This window comes from Trachinotus anak, unplaced genomic scaffold (genome assembly GCF_046630095.1).
Source record: "Trachinotus anak isolate AG129_WGS33_773 ecotype Australia unplaced genomic scaffold, CSIRO_AGI_Tana_v1 ptg000004l, whole genome shotgun sequence".
NCBI lineage: Eukaryota > Metazoa > Chordata > Actinopteri > Carangiformes > Carangidae > Trachinotus > Trachinotus anak.
This window is the reverse complement of record NW_027273855.1, coordinates 14,994,257-15,011,527: the sequence shown is the minus strand read 5'-3', so window position 1 is coordinate 15,011,527 and position 17,271 is coordinate 14,994,257. Positions and strand designations below refer to the sequence as shown.

Sequence of the window (17,271 nt, the reverse complement as noted above, 5' to 3'; positions counted from 1 at the left end):
TGTGTGTAACCAGAGCCCATCTGTTGTTGTGCTTGCTGATATGGCAACTGCAACTGCATCTGTGGGGATCTGAATAGCACATTAGGAAAGAACACAACCTGCACATACTGGACAGCTAACAGTTCATTTGACACTGTAATTAAAGCCAGTGATCATGGATCCATTCATCAGGCCTCTTCCTCAGGGCGTCGACTGACCTCCAACAATATCGCCATGAAACAGCGGGAGGGAGAGAGAGGAGGAGAGATGAAGGGTGCAGGGAAGAGAAGAGCAGGGGTGGAGGGATGAATAGAGGAGAACAAAATAATGGGTTGCAAGTAAATATGGGAGAGAGTAGATGGGGAGTGATAGAGATTGACAGGATACATTTTTATGGGCCTGGAGGTGTGTCTGTGGGGACTGATTTATTCACATGTCTGTGTGTCCATATGTGTGTGTGTGTGTTATGAGTTCAGGTAGTTCACCTTCCACCACAGTCTCTTGTGTTGACCTTACCTGCTGTTTCACTGTTGCATCATTAGAATGAGTTATACACCATTACTGCCCTGCTGCTGCTATCTACAGCTACTGGCTGCAAACACAACACACACGTACACATACACACACACAGACACACGCACGATGAACACTCACAAAGGCACAAACCAAATCATGGCAACCTGTACGAAAACAGCATGCATAAGTTATGTGCACCACACTGTGAGGTGAAATAGGAAAGATATGAGAAGAGATCTGGGGAGGAAACGAGTCCAAGTTTGTACAATTCATGCAACTTTGGTTTATTTCCTTTGCTGCTTTGTGCCATCAGGAAATGTAGTGAAAATCCATGTAAGAATCAATTATAAGCCACCACTAGACCTGAATAGATTTGTTTGCACGTACAGTACACACATCTGTGCACAGAAACACACACACTAAGAAGATTCTATCAACCTCAACCGCTGATACCATCTGTCAGTGACTATTTTTAGAGATAGTTTGGAAATTCTGTATTTTTTTTATTTTTAGTTTTAATACAGAATATGAAAATAAATACTTCAAGTCAGTGGGTAGCCCTGTGCAATAAAACAGACCTGCTTTAACCAGATTTTTATTGATATGTTTGCACTGTAATTTTCTGTTGTCATTAAATTCAATTTCTGTTATCATGTCAACACAAGAACAGTTATGTCACTATAGAGACTCTGACTTCATGCAAACAGCAATTTTGTGCAGATGAATATCAACACATTTTGTCTGCTGTGTTTTCAGGTTATTAGTTGTCTGTGTTTGTGTAGTTTGTCTAAACAGCTACCGTGCTTGTGCAGAACAAATGTGCTCTTGATAAGGGCCTGTCCTAATTTAGGAAAACCTAAATACAGACTTGTTTCGGTTCACACAGCAGCCCACCTTCATGATTCATCGTTTGTGCAGTTACCGGCATCTGTTATCACACTTCATCTAACGTTCTTTGCAAATGTCGATCTGCTTCTTGTCACAGCTTCAGTAACATTTATCAAACTGAAATATTAACTTCAGTTTAATATCAATTTCAAAAACATTGCTGTCATTTCCTCAAAGATACTTCCTAGGTGCTACATATTTTTGGGGACTGTTAGCAAAACTATTTTTGAGTGATGGTGTGTGTTCCTGTGTGTGTCAGCCTCAGCCTGATACACATGGGCCTACTGGGACCACCCAAGCAGATGCTTCGTTTACAAAATTATGCATTTAGGGCAGAGAAATAGGTCTGAACCGGGGGAGTTTAGTAGAGTTACAGAATGAGACCAATGAGGATTGAAGCCATCAGTGCGACGCCCCATTGTGATCTCTGTATTGTTCTTTAGAAACTTCTGCCCTGTGTGTTAATCTGTCAGAGATGGCGAAACAAAGACGGGAAAAAAGAAAGGCAGGGAGAGAGGATGCACCAATGCCCTTTTACCATCTCTCAGGCTCTTTTCCTGTCAGAAGTTTCTAAGGGCAGCTTGGACACTAATCATTACCTCCTGTCTCTCATCTACACACATCACTGATGATCAGACTCTCTCTCTCTTCCTCCTGCCCACATTTTCTCTCTAAAATGGAAAAAACAACAACAGGGAATATGGATTGTTGACTCCCCTAATATACTTTTATCCTGCTCCATCGCTCACACTCTCTCTCCCAGCCAATGCTGGCAGTCCTCCACTGACACACATGGATGAAGTTTTTCATGCTTAGACTGAACATTTTTGAGGTTCCCAACTGACAGTAGCTTGTCTTTTATCACAACATGATGGATGGATTTTAAACAAAATATTGTGTTTACTATGTGCTTTTAAGTGTGTGCATGTGTATGTGTTTTCTGTGGCAGGTATTGGTTTCAGAGTGTCTGAGAGTTGTCCGGTAGGGACGACCTCTTAGTGTGTGGTCTGTATAGGAAATCTGAATCTCCAGTGAGAAACATGAGAGGTTTCCTCTAAGCAGGCCATGAGAGTGATTCAGCTGCTAGTGTGTTTTGTGAGTGTTTAAATGCATGAAACTGTCTTTTGCATGTCACAAACTGCCTGTATATGAGAGACTAACACCCCAAGAAGAACAACGGCTTTATTTTCAGAAAATGCCCCAAAACAACAAGTGACAAAACCTTCAAACAACCATGAGAACTATGACTCTTGTCATAATTAAAAGGAAGGAAGAAGTCATGTTGTCATAGAGCAACAAAGTCCACAAAGTTGGTTTCTTTTAACAATGACCCCGATTACTCCCTTATCCCTTTCACATGGTTATTATTGTAACCATGACAACAACAAAGTGGTAATTTTTGTGCAAACCACAATGTACTAAGTGCTTATTTTAATCCTAACCATTCTGTTTCATTTGTACTCCCCAAGTCTCTTTAGTGCCTAAACCTTACCAAATCTTAACAATCACACTGCCATATTATAAAATATGAAATCAACTTTTTGTGATTTGTTATTTGTAACAGTTTTGGGACACACATTGCTCCACAAAGGCTTAAAAGAGCTTACATTTTTCAGGCTGGACAGGAAGCTGTAAAAGATGCAAAAGGTTAATTGCATGTATTCATTTTAGGTTGATTACAAAAAAAACACATCACTGCCTAAGAACCCACAAAATAAACAAAAATGTGTACATAATGCACACATACAAACGGATAACTTAACATTTTAACTTGCTTGTTTAAGAACATTTACTTTGGTTTGATTATTTACAGTCCATAACTCATAGGAATCAAGTGTTTCTGTGTTTGGCTAAGTTTACTGGGACATCATCAGTAATATTTATATTATATTTATATTGAAATCAATATAATACATTAATTTAAAAAATTGATACATTTAAGTACGTGATATAAACAAAGCTTAACCACCAAATCATATGGAGTTAAAAGATGAGCTGTCGCTATTTTTAGCAGTTTAGCTGTTTTTTCTATGCTCCATCATGAATTGATTTCACTGCTGCTTCACCAAATACAACTCAATGTTGACCAAATATTTAGCAACTGCATTTTACCAACTTATACTGTCCTGTTGACAGGGGTATCAGATCGGAGAATGCTTCTTCGACTTATAAACTGGGGCTGCAGCTAAGGATTGTTTTCATAATGGCTTAATAACTATTCACTCATTTAATTAAGTACTCGTTTGACGTAAAAATATCAGAAAATTGTGAAAAATAGTCATCACGGTTATTTTAGGGTCCAAGGTTTTCCAATGTCTTCTTGCTGTATGTGCAACCAACAGTTTGAAACAAAAACTCCAAAAGAAATTTAACTAAAATGAAAAAGACTTGAAAAAGACTTTACCGTGATTGATTATAAAAATAGTTTCAGATTTAATTTGCGTAAATTGACGATTGATTCGTCGACTAAATGCTCCAACTCTAACTTAAATATCACATGTTGGAGAAGTGACGGCCATAAAATGTTGTGTCAGTGATGATGGAATGAATGAGTGGTAGGGAAGGAGAGGGAGAGAGAGACAGAAATGGAGGGGGAAGAGAGACACAATCTAAATATACCAGCTGAGGGCGGTGGAGAGGAGAAAAAAACTCCCGTCCTCTGAAAACCACAGTGTGATGAAAAATTAAGATGGGGAGGCACAGTTGAGAGGAGAGCATAGACAGAGAGAGAGAGAGAGAGGGAGGGAGGGAGGGAGGGAGGGAGGGAGGAGTGGAAGGGAGAGCGAGAAAGTGCTTTTATTGCCGGTCACTTTCACCTGTCGATCTGGGAGATGGACGGATGAAATCAGACTCCTATTAAAGGGAGCTGGAGAAGTAGAAACTGCATTCTTCCTCTGTCAGTGAGTCCAGAAACAAGGGAATAACTGCACCCTTGTTCTGCCTCCTGTGCCTTCGCAGTCCTGGAGGTACTTATCTTAAACCATCTGTGCCTAAAGTGGTTCCTTATTGTTTTACACTCTTATAGCTTGTTCAGCAACATTGTCAGTTCTCTGGAATAAAACCGTGTTTTACTTTTAACTCTTGTTCTTACTCTGCAGAACAACCACTACATTTGTCAACAAAGGCTTATAGCACTGGATGGATTTCCACTTTGCTCATCTAGCGCTATAATAATCCCAGCCAAGAGGCTACAAAAGTCAAAAAACCTGGACTGAAATTGAATTAAAGAAGCCATTTCTTCTCCCTGGATTATTTTTTCGTCTGTGCTCTCCCATGCCTTACGCCAACCTCTCTCACGCAGTGGAAACCATTTGCATTTTGCTTTAATATATTTCCTAAATTCCAAAGCTTCAAGAGATCCCTACTTTGCATTTGTTTATTTAGTTCAAAGTGTTTTTTTTCTGTTATTGCCCAAGAACCTTGCAGAAAATTGAAGTGTAGTCAAAATGTGATAGATAAATATGAAAGTGGTATGCTGTGTATTCTATGGAGAGAGGGACTTTGATGTTATTTTTGCAATGTTAAGCCAGCTTATAGCTATGGTGTTGCTTGCGCCTGTAGGTGAGGGCTAGCTATTCCCCTTTTCTTCTATTGTGTGATGCTGTTGGACTTGTGGGTGATAGAAAGCCTCAGACAACATAACTGCGTTTACCACATGGATCTGCACTGTCAGCAAACACACTGCAGCGACGTGTTGTTTCTGTATGAGTGTGGGTGTGTGTGTCTTTGTGAGTGTTTGACCTCGGGAGGTTTTAGGGGTGGCTATGTCATGTGTGGACGATGGATTTGTAGTGACATCAGGATTGTACCTCGCGGTGCAAGGAGTTCTCCAGGTTAACACAGCGAGCGGCAGGCAGAGACAAAGCAAGAGAGAGAGAGGAGGGAGATAGATGGATTGTGACACCCTTGGGTCGAATCAAGCTTTAGGGATGTGTTGGGGACACACATGTAGCAGCAACAGGCAAAAGCTGATTTGAAAGATGGGGATGTCAAGTCTGTGATGTGCACTTTGCTGAAGTCAAATAGCACTGTTAAATAGCGAGAGACTGATAATGTGATGGAATGGAGGGGGAAAGAGCCAAAAGCTTCCCACTCCTCATTTTCTTTCCTCCTTCTTCACTCTTTCCCCCTGACACACACACACACACACACACACACAGTGTTGAGTTTCCACAATGCTTGTTAAATTGGAGGCTTAATTTGGAGCCACTGGCTTTGTCCACAGGTCACATGGAACAAATTTATCCACAAAGGCCAAACTGTGGATTTCATTAATGAAACACGCATGAAACACACACTAATGTTCACACACACACACACACACACACACACACACACACACACACACACACACACACTCCTGGCAGGATCAGGGAGGCCTAATCAAGCTGAAATATCCTGAGGTTGCAATTAGTTTTGGAGAGCCACAGTCCTAATTCTGGCTACAAAACAAACCCTTCCATTAAGTCACAAGAATACAAAGATTTTCTCCTAGAAGTCATCATACTATTGTGTTCTGTCCATCTTCTGCTGTCCATCTTCACACACACACACACACACACACCTGCAATTTTCATGGCGTATGTTCTTCTGGTATTGCAATGGTGTCTTCTTACTGAACTTACCCGTGGTTCTGACCTTAAGAACCTTTTCTGTGTAACTAGCTGTGTGTGTGTTTATCTTGCCCAATGAGAGCTGGGATAAGCTCCAGTCCTCCGTTTCCTTTTAAAGGATAGATGGATACAGATGGACAAATTCACTCAAATTCAACTTTGTCAACACTTTGAAATAAGATAGATCGGGAAGAGTATTTTAACAGGACCAAGAGTCTTCAGCCATGCTCGTAGCTCTGTGGGGCTGTATTTGCATTAAATGCCAACGTCTGCATGCTAACGTCTGCATGCTAACATGCTCACAATGACAAAACTAAAATCTGATGCTTACCAAGTCATTTCAATCATGCTCATTGTCTTAGTAGAGTGTTTACATGCTAACATTTGGTATTAATGACTAACACAAAGTATTGTGCAGGTTAATGGGAATGTCAGGATATCCGGTCACAACTCTACACCAAATTTGTTGGCACTCTATCCAACAACTGTCTAGACATTTCACTTAAAACTGTAAATGTGAGCCTCATGTTGTCACCAGAGGAAATGCCAGGAGCACACCGAAGCCAACAGAATATACTGACTGATGACCACGAATGTCCGCACAAAATTTCATGGCAATCTACATTGTATGTAGAAATATTGAGCTTGGATCAAAGTGGTGGACCGACAGACATCGCCATCCCTCGAGCCACGCTGACACAGTGTGGCTAAAAACAAATCAGCATAAGTCAGCAGAGTATTTTTCTGAAGATGAAACCCAGTTGGCAGCGTTTTCTCCAGCTCCAGCACATTTAGGTCTTAAAATAAATACAGGTTAATCTACTGATTGATAAAGAAAAATTCACACATTGTAAGTTTAAGAGAGTAACCAACTTTTACATAAATTGATTAAATTAACTACACCATACACAAATTTTACTGTCAAGTTATTTAATGCAATAACCAACCAGAAACGAATTTGTGAACTCACGATACCAACTGACACGTTGAAATAATCTCCCCAATATTTGTCATCCAGTTTTGAAATGCTATAACTCCTCTACCTTTGTTTCCTTCCTCCTCTTCATCCTTGTACTGTTCTCTTTTTGTTCCTCACTTCCCTTCTATGCACTCGTCTCCTTACCTTTCATCTTTCCTTTCTATCATCTCTGTCATCTCCGTTCCTCTTTGTTGCTTCTTGACAATATCAGACAATATCTTCCAGTTTCTTTTGATACTGTGACTTTGAATAGCTCAGCATGCTGCTGTGAGTATCCTGATGACCTTAGGCATAGTACCACTCCACAGGAGACTGAGATAGTCATTGCTCTATTGAATTCTCACAATGAATAAGATCCATTTCTACTGTTTTTACAGTTTTTGTTTGTACATTTCATTTGTGTGAAGGAGGGGACACACACACACGCACCTCATGCACAGAAGCAGAAAAACACACACACACAACCAAATGTTTTAGAATGCTGTTGTTACTGAAATGTATACAGTGTATTGCCGCAGTATATTCTGAATTTAAAGCATAGATCAAATTAATAAATCCTAAATTTAATCTAAATGTTTGACTCATCCAGCAGCCGAACACAGTCACGGTTTTCTTCCTACAATGAAATCAAATACTGTTTAAAATGTTTGTCCCAACACTCTTGCAGAAGCTCCCACAAATGTGTTGCACTTGTAGTTTGCATTGCTTTCACCTTCTGTTCAGTTAATCTCAAACCACCTGCATGGGGTTGAAGCCACTGTCTGCTAATGATTTAGGTCATTATCCTGCTCTAGGATGAACCCCTGACCAACCAGTCTGTCTTCCTTTGTTACTTGCCTTTTTCTCACTACTCTGATAGCAGTAGAAGTCCTACTTCCTGTAGTACAGTATTGTCCTAATAATGCATCAGAGGGTGTAGTAACGTAGTGTGTTCCAACACTGCCTTTGTGCGGACAGAGGGTTTATAAGTTGGGTACCAGCAGGAGTTGCGTTAACTTTCAAAGCTTCATTTATGCTGCAGGAAACCTCATTTCCTAATCCCTGAAAAGAGTCTGTTTTCTATGAAATGTACACCATTTTTCAGTTTTTGATGACCTCAACTTTTTTTTTGTGCTTACTTTTGTACCATTTAAGATTATCCACTGGACTTGAACTGCTGAAATGTCTATAAAAATTAGGCTGCTTTGAAACTTTTGACAGTTAGTGTACAAGATAACAGCTTGCAGGGATCACCGATTCCACCACTAATTGGTGCAGAAGTCTTTTCTCACATTTAATGAAGAAATTACACTGAACACAATATGTCACAATATAACACTGGGAACATTTTAATGTGCTTTCACACATGTAGTTTGGTACATTTCGTCAAAGTTTGTTTTTTATTTATTACATTTTAGTTTTCCAGTGTGGTTCATGTTTAACTGGCTTTTTACAAACAAACCAAGAGCTGTAAACACGGAGTCATACAGTCTGACTGATTGGACAATTTGGCGACTGTCATCCTGCATCATTAGGACAGCAAGTCACACACACATAATTCTTCTTATGCACATATTTATATTCTTTGGTGTCAAGAAGAGCTCGAGAAGAAATAACTGATGATAAGCATTAGTAGTATTATTAGACTGCAATTAAACCACATGTTATGAATAATGCCAAACAGGCAGAAATAGGATGAAAAAGAGGCAGGAATTACTGGGGCTTCTGTGAGGTCGCTACATCACATACTTTTTAATGGACTTAATGAACTGTCAAATTAGTGAGAATAGGATAAAAGCACACCACAGCACAGTTTTAACTGGTTTTGACTGTTGATCTGGGAAAAATACATGCTCCAATGTACTGATGCACATACATGTTACCATGGTTACCAAATGTATAAATATGTAGTATACTGTATAGAGCCGATACATATTGCCTAAGATCGCTTCAATAAACTAATGGATTTAACACATAGACATTTCTTCTCATGATAATAAAAATAATGGGAACCACAATCAAGGGTAGTATCGAATCCAGAATTTACATATGTTGTCTTTGTACTAACTCAGGTATAAATGCATAAAACTATTGACTATTGACCAATTGATTCTTTGAGCTGTGAAAGGAAAAAGGAATGGTCACAGTGTGACTAAACAGTTGGAAATTTAAGTTGAATCTTTTGTTTACTGAAATTGTCTTTTCAAGTTGGGATAGCTTAAGTTAGCTAGTTTTACATTTTCACAACTCCTGAGATGACATTTAACTAATTAATAAACTTATGATTGTTTAACTCACATTTTTTAGGCAGCAGGTGAACTTTTTTACGAGTTTTACGTTAAACCAACTCAATAGATTTGGGACTCTACGATCAAAAAATACTGTGGTTAATCTGTTTACTTTCACAAACCCTCATTTTCAGGCCGCCCAAATTATTTCCATCAAATGAGCAAACACACCGGAGTTCGTTTTACCTCGAAACAAACAGGTTGGTGTGAAAACACCTTAAAGATGGTTTATACACTGTAGCAACTCAACCTGCTGCCTCAAAACTATTTATTCTCCCAAATTATTTCACTGACAGTTTAAAATAATTTGTCAGTATTAAAAAAAAATATTTCAGTTTTTCTGGACAAGGGATAATGTTGTGACAGTATACAGTATATCTTCTGGTAGCAAAATCACTTCGTGTTAATTGCCGCAGTGACTGATGTGGAGCGTACAGGCATCCCATTTTCTAAATGGTGGATATCTCAGGGAATGGAAACTCCTTGAATATTAATGTATTTCCACTACATTTTTCTCCCCGACCGTTGGGAGCTCAACCAGAGCTCATATGCCCGTGAGATGTCTGTCCAGCTTTAGCTAAGATGCATACAAACACACGCCCATGCATGCACACACACAAATACAGACTGGAGATATAGAGGGGAAGCTGATCAGCCATGTGGAGCGGGGAGGGCACTCCAATGGGACTAATTAAAGGGATGGAACAGACTGCAGAACTCATCGGAGACCACCACTCTTTCTCTAACTCAGTTTCTTTCTCCTCTCGCTCTTCCTTTCCCTTTTGCTCATATGTGTTCGGTTAATGAAAGCTACATCATTCAGAGTTAGAGGATGCAATGCTGCTTTCTTACCCCTATTCATGCCAGCGGACATGATCAAAGGTGTTCAGGGATGTCTATATGATGTCTACAGTTCCTCAAGCGGCTGCTCGATAACGCTTTCTCAAAATGTGTGCGTGGAACAATTCGCCAACAGATGTAAGCAAGTGTAAATACAAGTGTTTACAAACTGTTAACACACAATCAGATCTTAAATTCACAAACTTCCTAGCTCACATCATACAGCATTTTTGGTTTATCCATGCATAAAAACTGCTGTTGTTTGTGAGTTTGTGCTGATGTGCTGATGTGTGAGTGTGTGTGCTCGTGTGTGCGCATGAGTCACCATCAGCTGCTGTGTTTGATACTGATGGAGAGCCAAGCTGTTTAGATGCTATTGATCAGAACCCCATGTTCCTGAGCAGCCAGACACAGACACACTCACACACACATGCACAGACACACACACAGACACACTCCTCCACTCCCCTCCTTTCTCTCGTTCTCCCTCTCTTTTTCTGCTCTTTTCTGAATCCATTTCTGTATCACACACCCACTCGTTCTGCGGCAGACAGACCAAACAACCAACCATAATGAAGTGGCACTGCATCATCACAAACACTGCTGTGTGTCTAAATGAGCTGGAGAGGAAGCAGGCAGCATCTCTGCTTTGTTTCCTAATTATTTACTACAAGCAGAGCATAGGTGAGGACAGGAGGAAGGGAGTAAGAGGAGGAGTGAGAGGGGAGAGGATGTAGGAAGACTAAGGGAGACGAGAAGAGACGAATGGGAGAAAAGACGAAAAGTGACAATAAAGCGTGTATGTATGATTATCTGTGTGTGTGTGTGTGTGTGTGTGTGTGTGTGTGTGTGTGTGTGTGTATGTGTGTGTGTGTGTGTGTGTGTGTGAGAGATGCCCTCTAACCAGAGAAAGCCTTGGCTCAGCCTGTCTGGCTTTGCAGCTTCTCCCAGCTCTAGAAATGCCAGGTTACATAGCCAAATGACTCACACACCCAGCTCAGAACTCAAGCCAGGGCTTAACACACACAAACGTCCTCATGGAAAAAGTGCTCACACACACAGGCACACACACAGATATACTGTATATGCCCAAATATGTGTGTGCAAATAAACACATCAGCACATACTCAGACCCAAGCAGGTTTGTGTATAATCTCGTCTGCACTGAGCTGATCTGCACAGACTCTCACACAAACCTGGTAAGTTTGGTTTGTTTTATGAGCATCATCACATATCTGCTCAAAAGTATTTCACAGGAATTTTTTTTTTTTTTAAAACTGATATTTTACTATCAGTTGAATCTGGTCCCGTTCTGAAGCCTTCATTGCAGTGACAGCTCTGTGCCTTTTTCCAAAGTAGCTTGAAAACGCATGCTCTGAAGTGCAAGGCAACACAATGTTCACTACAATCTGGACAAAACCTCACACAGCAGAGCCATTTAAAGACAGAAATCAGCTCTTGCAGGTGTGGAGAGGTGGATTTGGAGCAGTAGTTTACAAGGTGAAGTGTTTGGGGGTAAATCTGCATCCTCCCAAATACTCAGAGACATCCTGTTTTGTTTGTTTGTGTGTTTGTTTTTGTTGATGTGAACAAGGCGTGTTGAAATAAAGTGAATTGTTCAATTTCTCTTCATGTTCTATCTCAATATCACACGTTTGCTTTTGTTTTGCTAGCCTCCTACGGTTATTTATTCACACACATACAGTACATACAGTACACTCACACAAACACACACACGCGTGCACAAGTTGACTTACAAAACATAAGATTCCCTGGTGGAGAAATAGAATTTGTTTGTCAGAATATAAAGTACTTAGACACTTGCCAGCATTTGCACAGAGAGAGAGAGAGAGAGAGAGAGAGAGAGAGAGAGAGAGAGAGAGAGAGAGACACACACACAAAACATGGCATTTTTATGATTTGGGGTGTTTAGTAACCATTGTCTGCATCAATAGAAAATAGATTATTAAAATGATATTGCTCACTATCAATAAAACATGACTCTTGATTTGTTTTTTATTAAAAAAGTTTTCATTATTATTTTTATTACAAAGATTTATTGCCTTGTTTGAGAGTTTGTGTAGGTTTGTGTCCTCAGCAGACATTTGTTAGACCTGGGGAGGCTGTAAAAGCTTTGCACTGCTTTGGTCTGGATCACAATCCTTGTCACTTAACAGATGCCATCTATTTGCAGCCATCAAAATCAACAAACAAAGTAGTTGATCACTGGTGATGGTGTAGACTGTAGGCTATCAACAGACTTGGATCACATCGTTTTTGATGCTGTTTTACTGTTGGCTGCCAAGACAGAGAATTAAACACAAGTTTCCAAATTTATAAGCAATGATAGTCTCCTAATTCTTCCTCTGCACTTCATGCTGTCATCCCTTTGTTTCTTCCTCCTTGCCGTTACTTCTCTCCGTCTGTGTGCCTCTCTCCATCCCCCCTTTGGTTTGAATGTGTTTGCAGTAAACAATAATTTTGCCTGTGTAAATATAGGAACTGAAAGGAGTCTGTGGATGCAGGTTGTGTCTATATGTTTTACAGTTATCTTAGAAAATCATCTAAGCTTTACGTTTGGGTGCTTTAAAAAGAATAACATGTTGAAGTTTAGAAGATATAACGTTTCCAAGCTCATGATCATAGTTCAGTGTGTTGGCATGCTAACATTTGCTGACTGGGACCAAGCACAAAGCAAAGCTGAGGCTGGTGTGAAATACATTACTTTTGCATTTGGTCATAAACCAAAGTTATGGAAGAATCAACATTTTGACCTGATGATGAAAATTTCAGGGGGTCACCAAAATTTTTGTAATTTATCCTCAAGGGAACATGAACGTCTGCACTACATTTCATTATAATCCAGCCAATAGTTGTCGAGATATTTCACTCAGAAGCCACAAATCTGAACCTCAAAGTGGTACTCGAGGAAAAGTGAGAGGATTGCCAAAGATTACATTAATCCTCTGGGGACTCTGAATGTCTGTACAAAATTTCAAGGCAGTCCATCCCATAGTTGTCGAGATTCCTCTCATTTATTTATTGAGAGAGATATTTCAGTCTGGACCAAAGCGGTGGACCGGCCGATAGAAAGGCTTACATTACCATCCCTAGAGCCATACTGCTAGAAAGACTATAAAGGCAGTAAGAGGGAATATACATGACTTTACCTTCCACTAACAGTATATTCTAATCCTTTGGTTAATGCTTGTTCTCTAACAGAGGTTGTGTGTGTTCGTTTCTTTCCGGCAGAATGCGGGAACGGGGTCCTTGCATTTGTGGAGTAGGTGTGTGGAGTCTACTGCTGTCCCTCTGTCTGGCCTCCCTGACACATGCACACAGGAGCCACACAGGTAGGTAGATGTATGTGTTTATGTCTGTCCATGTGTGTGTGTGTGTGTGTGTGTGTGTGTGTGTGCGTGCGCAGCACATATTCCTGCCAGTGTCTGTGTACAGCACTCACAGTATTGGATCTATCATAGATTACCACTGCAGGCAGCCTCTGCAGCCAATTTCTTTTCACATGTTGTAAAGTTGGAGTGAATAGGCTGTGCACTGCCCGAGGGAATGCAGAGGTCGGATTCACTGTGAAATACGAGACCACAGAGGCAGGTTGCCAGGAAGAACACACAAAAACTTCTTTAATAAAAGGAAGAGGAATAAGAGTAATCCAACAAAGAAAGGTCTTCTTAGTTCAGACGCTTTTACATCGTTGCAGCTCAATCAGGGTGGGGCAGGGTTGAAAAAATGCTTGTACTTCACAGCACAGAGAGCCTCGTGGATTAGAAATCCCTGGTTGCATGATACCCCTCCCATATGGGCCAAGTGGCTGAGTCACTGGCATGATTGAGCCCAGAGGCTTCTTACTTCTTTCCAGTTCATTTTGCGAGTGAGGGTTGAGTATCTTTGCCTCTCTCTTTAACAATGATTACCTGTGTGTGAAACTGGAAACTGCCTTCCTCTGGGGAAAAAAAAGCTTTAATGGAGAAGACACTGTACCTGCTACCTGTATATGAATGAGAGCTTTTTTGGTCATGCTGTTCAGTTATTAATATACATGATGTGGAAATGTGAATATGAACATCTATGTGTGCCTATTGTGAAGCTGTAAATATTTAGATTTTTGTTGAGGTGGTTTTGTACTAAATTACATTACAATGTGAAATGTTCTGAACAATTTTCCATCACTGCATGTGTTTATGAATATACAGTTCTGGTGAATTTGAAGAATGAATTTGAAGTACACAATTTAGCGTGGCATATTTTCAGAAATAAATTCAAATTAACCAATTTTGTATATTTTAATAAAATGTTTATTGGTTATTGAATAAAAGAAAAGAAAAATACAAAATTTGCACAGTGGTGAAATAACACAAATACAAAATGTAACCCAGACACAATTATTGGCACCCTTAAGTAATATTTGGCAGAACCTTTGGCAACAATGACAGCCTCTAAACATTTCTTGTAGCCATCTGGAAGCTTCTTGCACCTGTCTGCGGGTAGTTTCTACAACTCTTCCACTGCTGTGCATTCAAGCTCATTTAAGTTTGGTTTTCGGTGGTATCCAAGTCTTTACTGGCCAGTTTAAAACAGTTCATCTTCTCCTTTTAAACTATTGTTTTGTGCTGCTGGATGTGTGATTTAGGTGATTATCTTCTGATTTCTGAATCTTCTGATTTCATCATTCCTTTGATATATTCAGTGTGTCCAGTCCCCGAGGCAGCAGAGCTCCCCTTCCATGTTTCTGTAGGTGTGGTGTTCTTTTACCTCATGGGCTTCATTTTGGCTAGTATAAACCAGTTGATGCACTGCATTCCCAAAGAACTCTGGTTTGATTTCATCTGTCCATAGAACATTTTCCTGGAAAGGCTGTGGTTTACCTATGAAAGTTTTTGTTATTGCCTTTTTGTGCCTTTTTTTCAGTAGTGGTGTCATCCTTGGCCTTTAACCATGGAATCTTTTGTCTGGTATGCGGTGTATGGTATGTGCTGCAACCACCACTTCAGATTGCTCCAGGTCAGCCTGAAGCTCTTTGGATTGCTTGCGTGGTGTTTTTTTTTTTTACACAATCTACACCAACCTTCACAGACTTCTCTCATTCAGTTTCTTCTTAGCAGCATGTCCTGGAGGCTTTTTAACAGTTTTATGACGGTGAAACTTCTTGATAACAAAGCAAACTACTGAAACAGGGATTTCAAGATTAGAGTTATACTGCTGGGTTTTGTGATATCGCCATGATCTTGACTGTTGACCATGAAATTCTGATCAGTTTGTCTCTCACACCAAATGAACATTTGTGCCAAATTTGAAGAAATTCCGTCAAGGCATTACTGAAATATTGCGTTCAAGAAAATGGGATGGTCGGACAACCTGAAAACATAATGCCTCCACGCTGGCAGGAAAGTGTGTTTTAGGATGCTTCTTGAATATGGTGAGCAGCAGTTGCGGTTGTGTTTGGTGGGAGGGTACCAGATGGAGGAGGTTCTATTGAGAAGATCCTGTCACTTGTTCCTGAATAAGAGTCAATGAGGTAGGAGGGGAATTTTTTTCGGTGAAACAAAGGAGTGTTGAACTGAATATGTTGCAGGACATAGATCCAGTGGACTAAAAAAAAGAAAAGATATTTCAGATATTTTGTTCATCCAGATCATGTCTATGGGGGTGGTTAAATGTGAACCTCATGCGTTGACTGCATAGGCCCCAGAAGGCACCCTGAAGTACAAGTGTCCTCCTCTGAGTCTGGACTTTAGTGGTGGCACCAAAGCTTCAGATCTTTTGATGCTCCGGGGGTTTCAAAATTAAGTTGCAAAGCCTGTGTTACAGACACAATTATTTAGCCAGAATTTTTTATTTCAAGACTGCTCCCCCAGACTAGTGGAGCAAAGAAAGGACCAAAGCAGGGATGTGACTAACATGTTAAAAAACATATCTGACCTCAATAAGTAATTGGCAAAGACAAGGAACACCTGAGGATAAAACCAAGAAGTGATGATAGTGGATTTTGTGTTTTGTTTGACTACAGAAGATAGGCAGTGATGGCTTGAAAATGCTAAGCTCTGCCTTTGGCTTTCATGTCGTGATAGTGGCGGGCACCAGCTGCCCTTGATCTGAACTGGTTGTCTTTGTTCGTCATTGTTGTTACCGTGTGTCTCACATCACTGATGTTCAAGATATTTATACAGCAGTCAGTGTATTGTATGTCTCAACATCTGCCTCATATGGCTGTGTCATTAGATGACTGAAAGGGAAAATGATTGATGAGTCTGATGACTTGTTTTTTTAAAACAATGCAGCATCTTAGACAGCCTTCTGAGTAGAAATCAAATATTTCCCAGTATGTTATCACTTCATAGAGACTAAAAGGTTTTTTTGTGTGAGTTTGTGTTTGTGTACCGTAAATGTTTGTGTCCTTGTTGGGATGCGTGTACACGTAACCACGGCTTTGTGCGTGCTCTGTCTGTTTGTGTGTAAGATTGACTCTGCTGTTCTCTGACTGCCGGGCATTATCTCGTCCTCTCACAGAGAGATTCTTGACAAGGCAAGGGCAAACATTTCCATAAATGGAAGGATGGTGAAAAGACATAGAAATAGGAAGGAGATGTTCTCTTCTTGTGGTGCATCACTGGGCTTTCACTGAAGTGCTGAGGTCTGCACAAAGCAATGAAAACACTGAAAACATCGGGTGAGAGAGATGAGTAGCAAAGTCACAAGATAAGAAAAGTTTCGCAGTAGCGGCTTTGTGTCACTGAAGATTCTGTCATATTATTAATTTCATCACACCACCCTCTCAAGCCAACTCTGTCTCCTAGAAATTATGATTGTGTAGACCTCATTTGCAAATGCGTGTTGTACTGTGACCGGATTATGTTTTCAACATAACGAGGATATGTTGTTAATTTACACATTTGATAAGTCACAAATACATTGATACTGAACCTATCAGTAAAATGTTCACAGACAACTGGTAGCATAACATAATTGTGATTGGCCGCGGCACAAATATTTTGCTGAGAAAAATGTATCAAAAGTCGTCAGTTCAGCAGTAAACCTCCCCTGTTCTCTTCTACCCTCTCTCGCCAATTGTTTGTTTGGGCTTGCTAAATATTACGCTGCTAACTGAATAGTCAGTTTGCTGAAAAACTTGCTAAAGGATTAAGAAAAAAAAAATGATGTCCACCTACGCAAG

General features: G+C 40.1%; 1 protein-coding gene and 1 long non-coding RNA gene across 2 annotated transcripts in view; one reads left to right on the top strand and one right to left on the bottom strand.

Annotated features, from left to right (window-relative positions):
- Positions 1-17,271, bottom strand: part of LOC139620595 (uncharacterized) — a 217,741-nt gene that overhangs the window by 13,815 nt on the left and 186,655 nt on the right. The window lies entirely within an intron of this gene.
- Positions 1-17,271, top strand: part of LOC139620594 (chemokine-like protein TAFA-2) — a 77,744-nt gene that overhangs the window by 23,915 nt on the left and 36,558 nt on the right. The window contains exon 2 of the mRNA XM_071476289.1: positions 13,335-13,435. Coding sequence (XP_071332390.1) covers positions 13,336-13,435 — 100 coding nt within the window. The 5' untranslated portion in view covers position 13,335. The remainder of the gene's footprint in view (positions 1-13,334; positions 13,436-17,271) is intronic.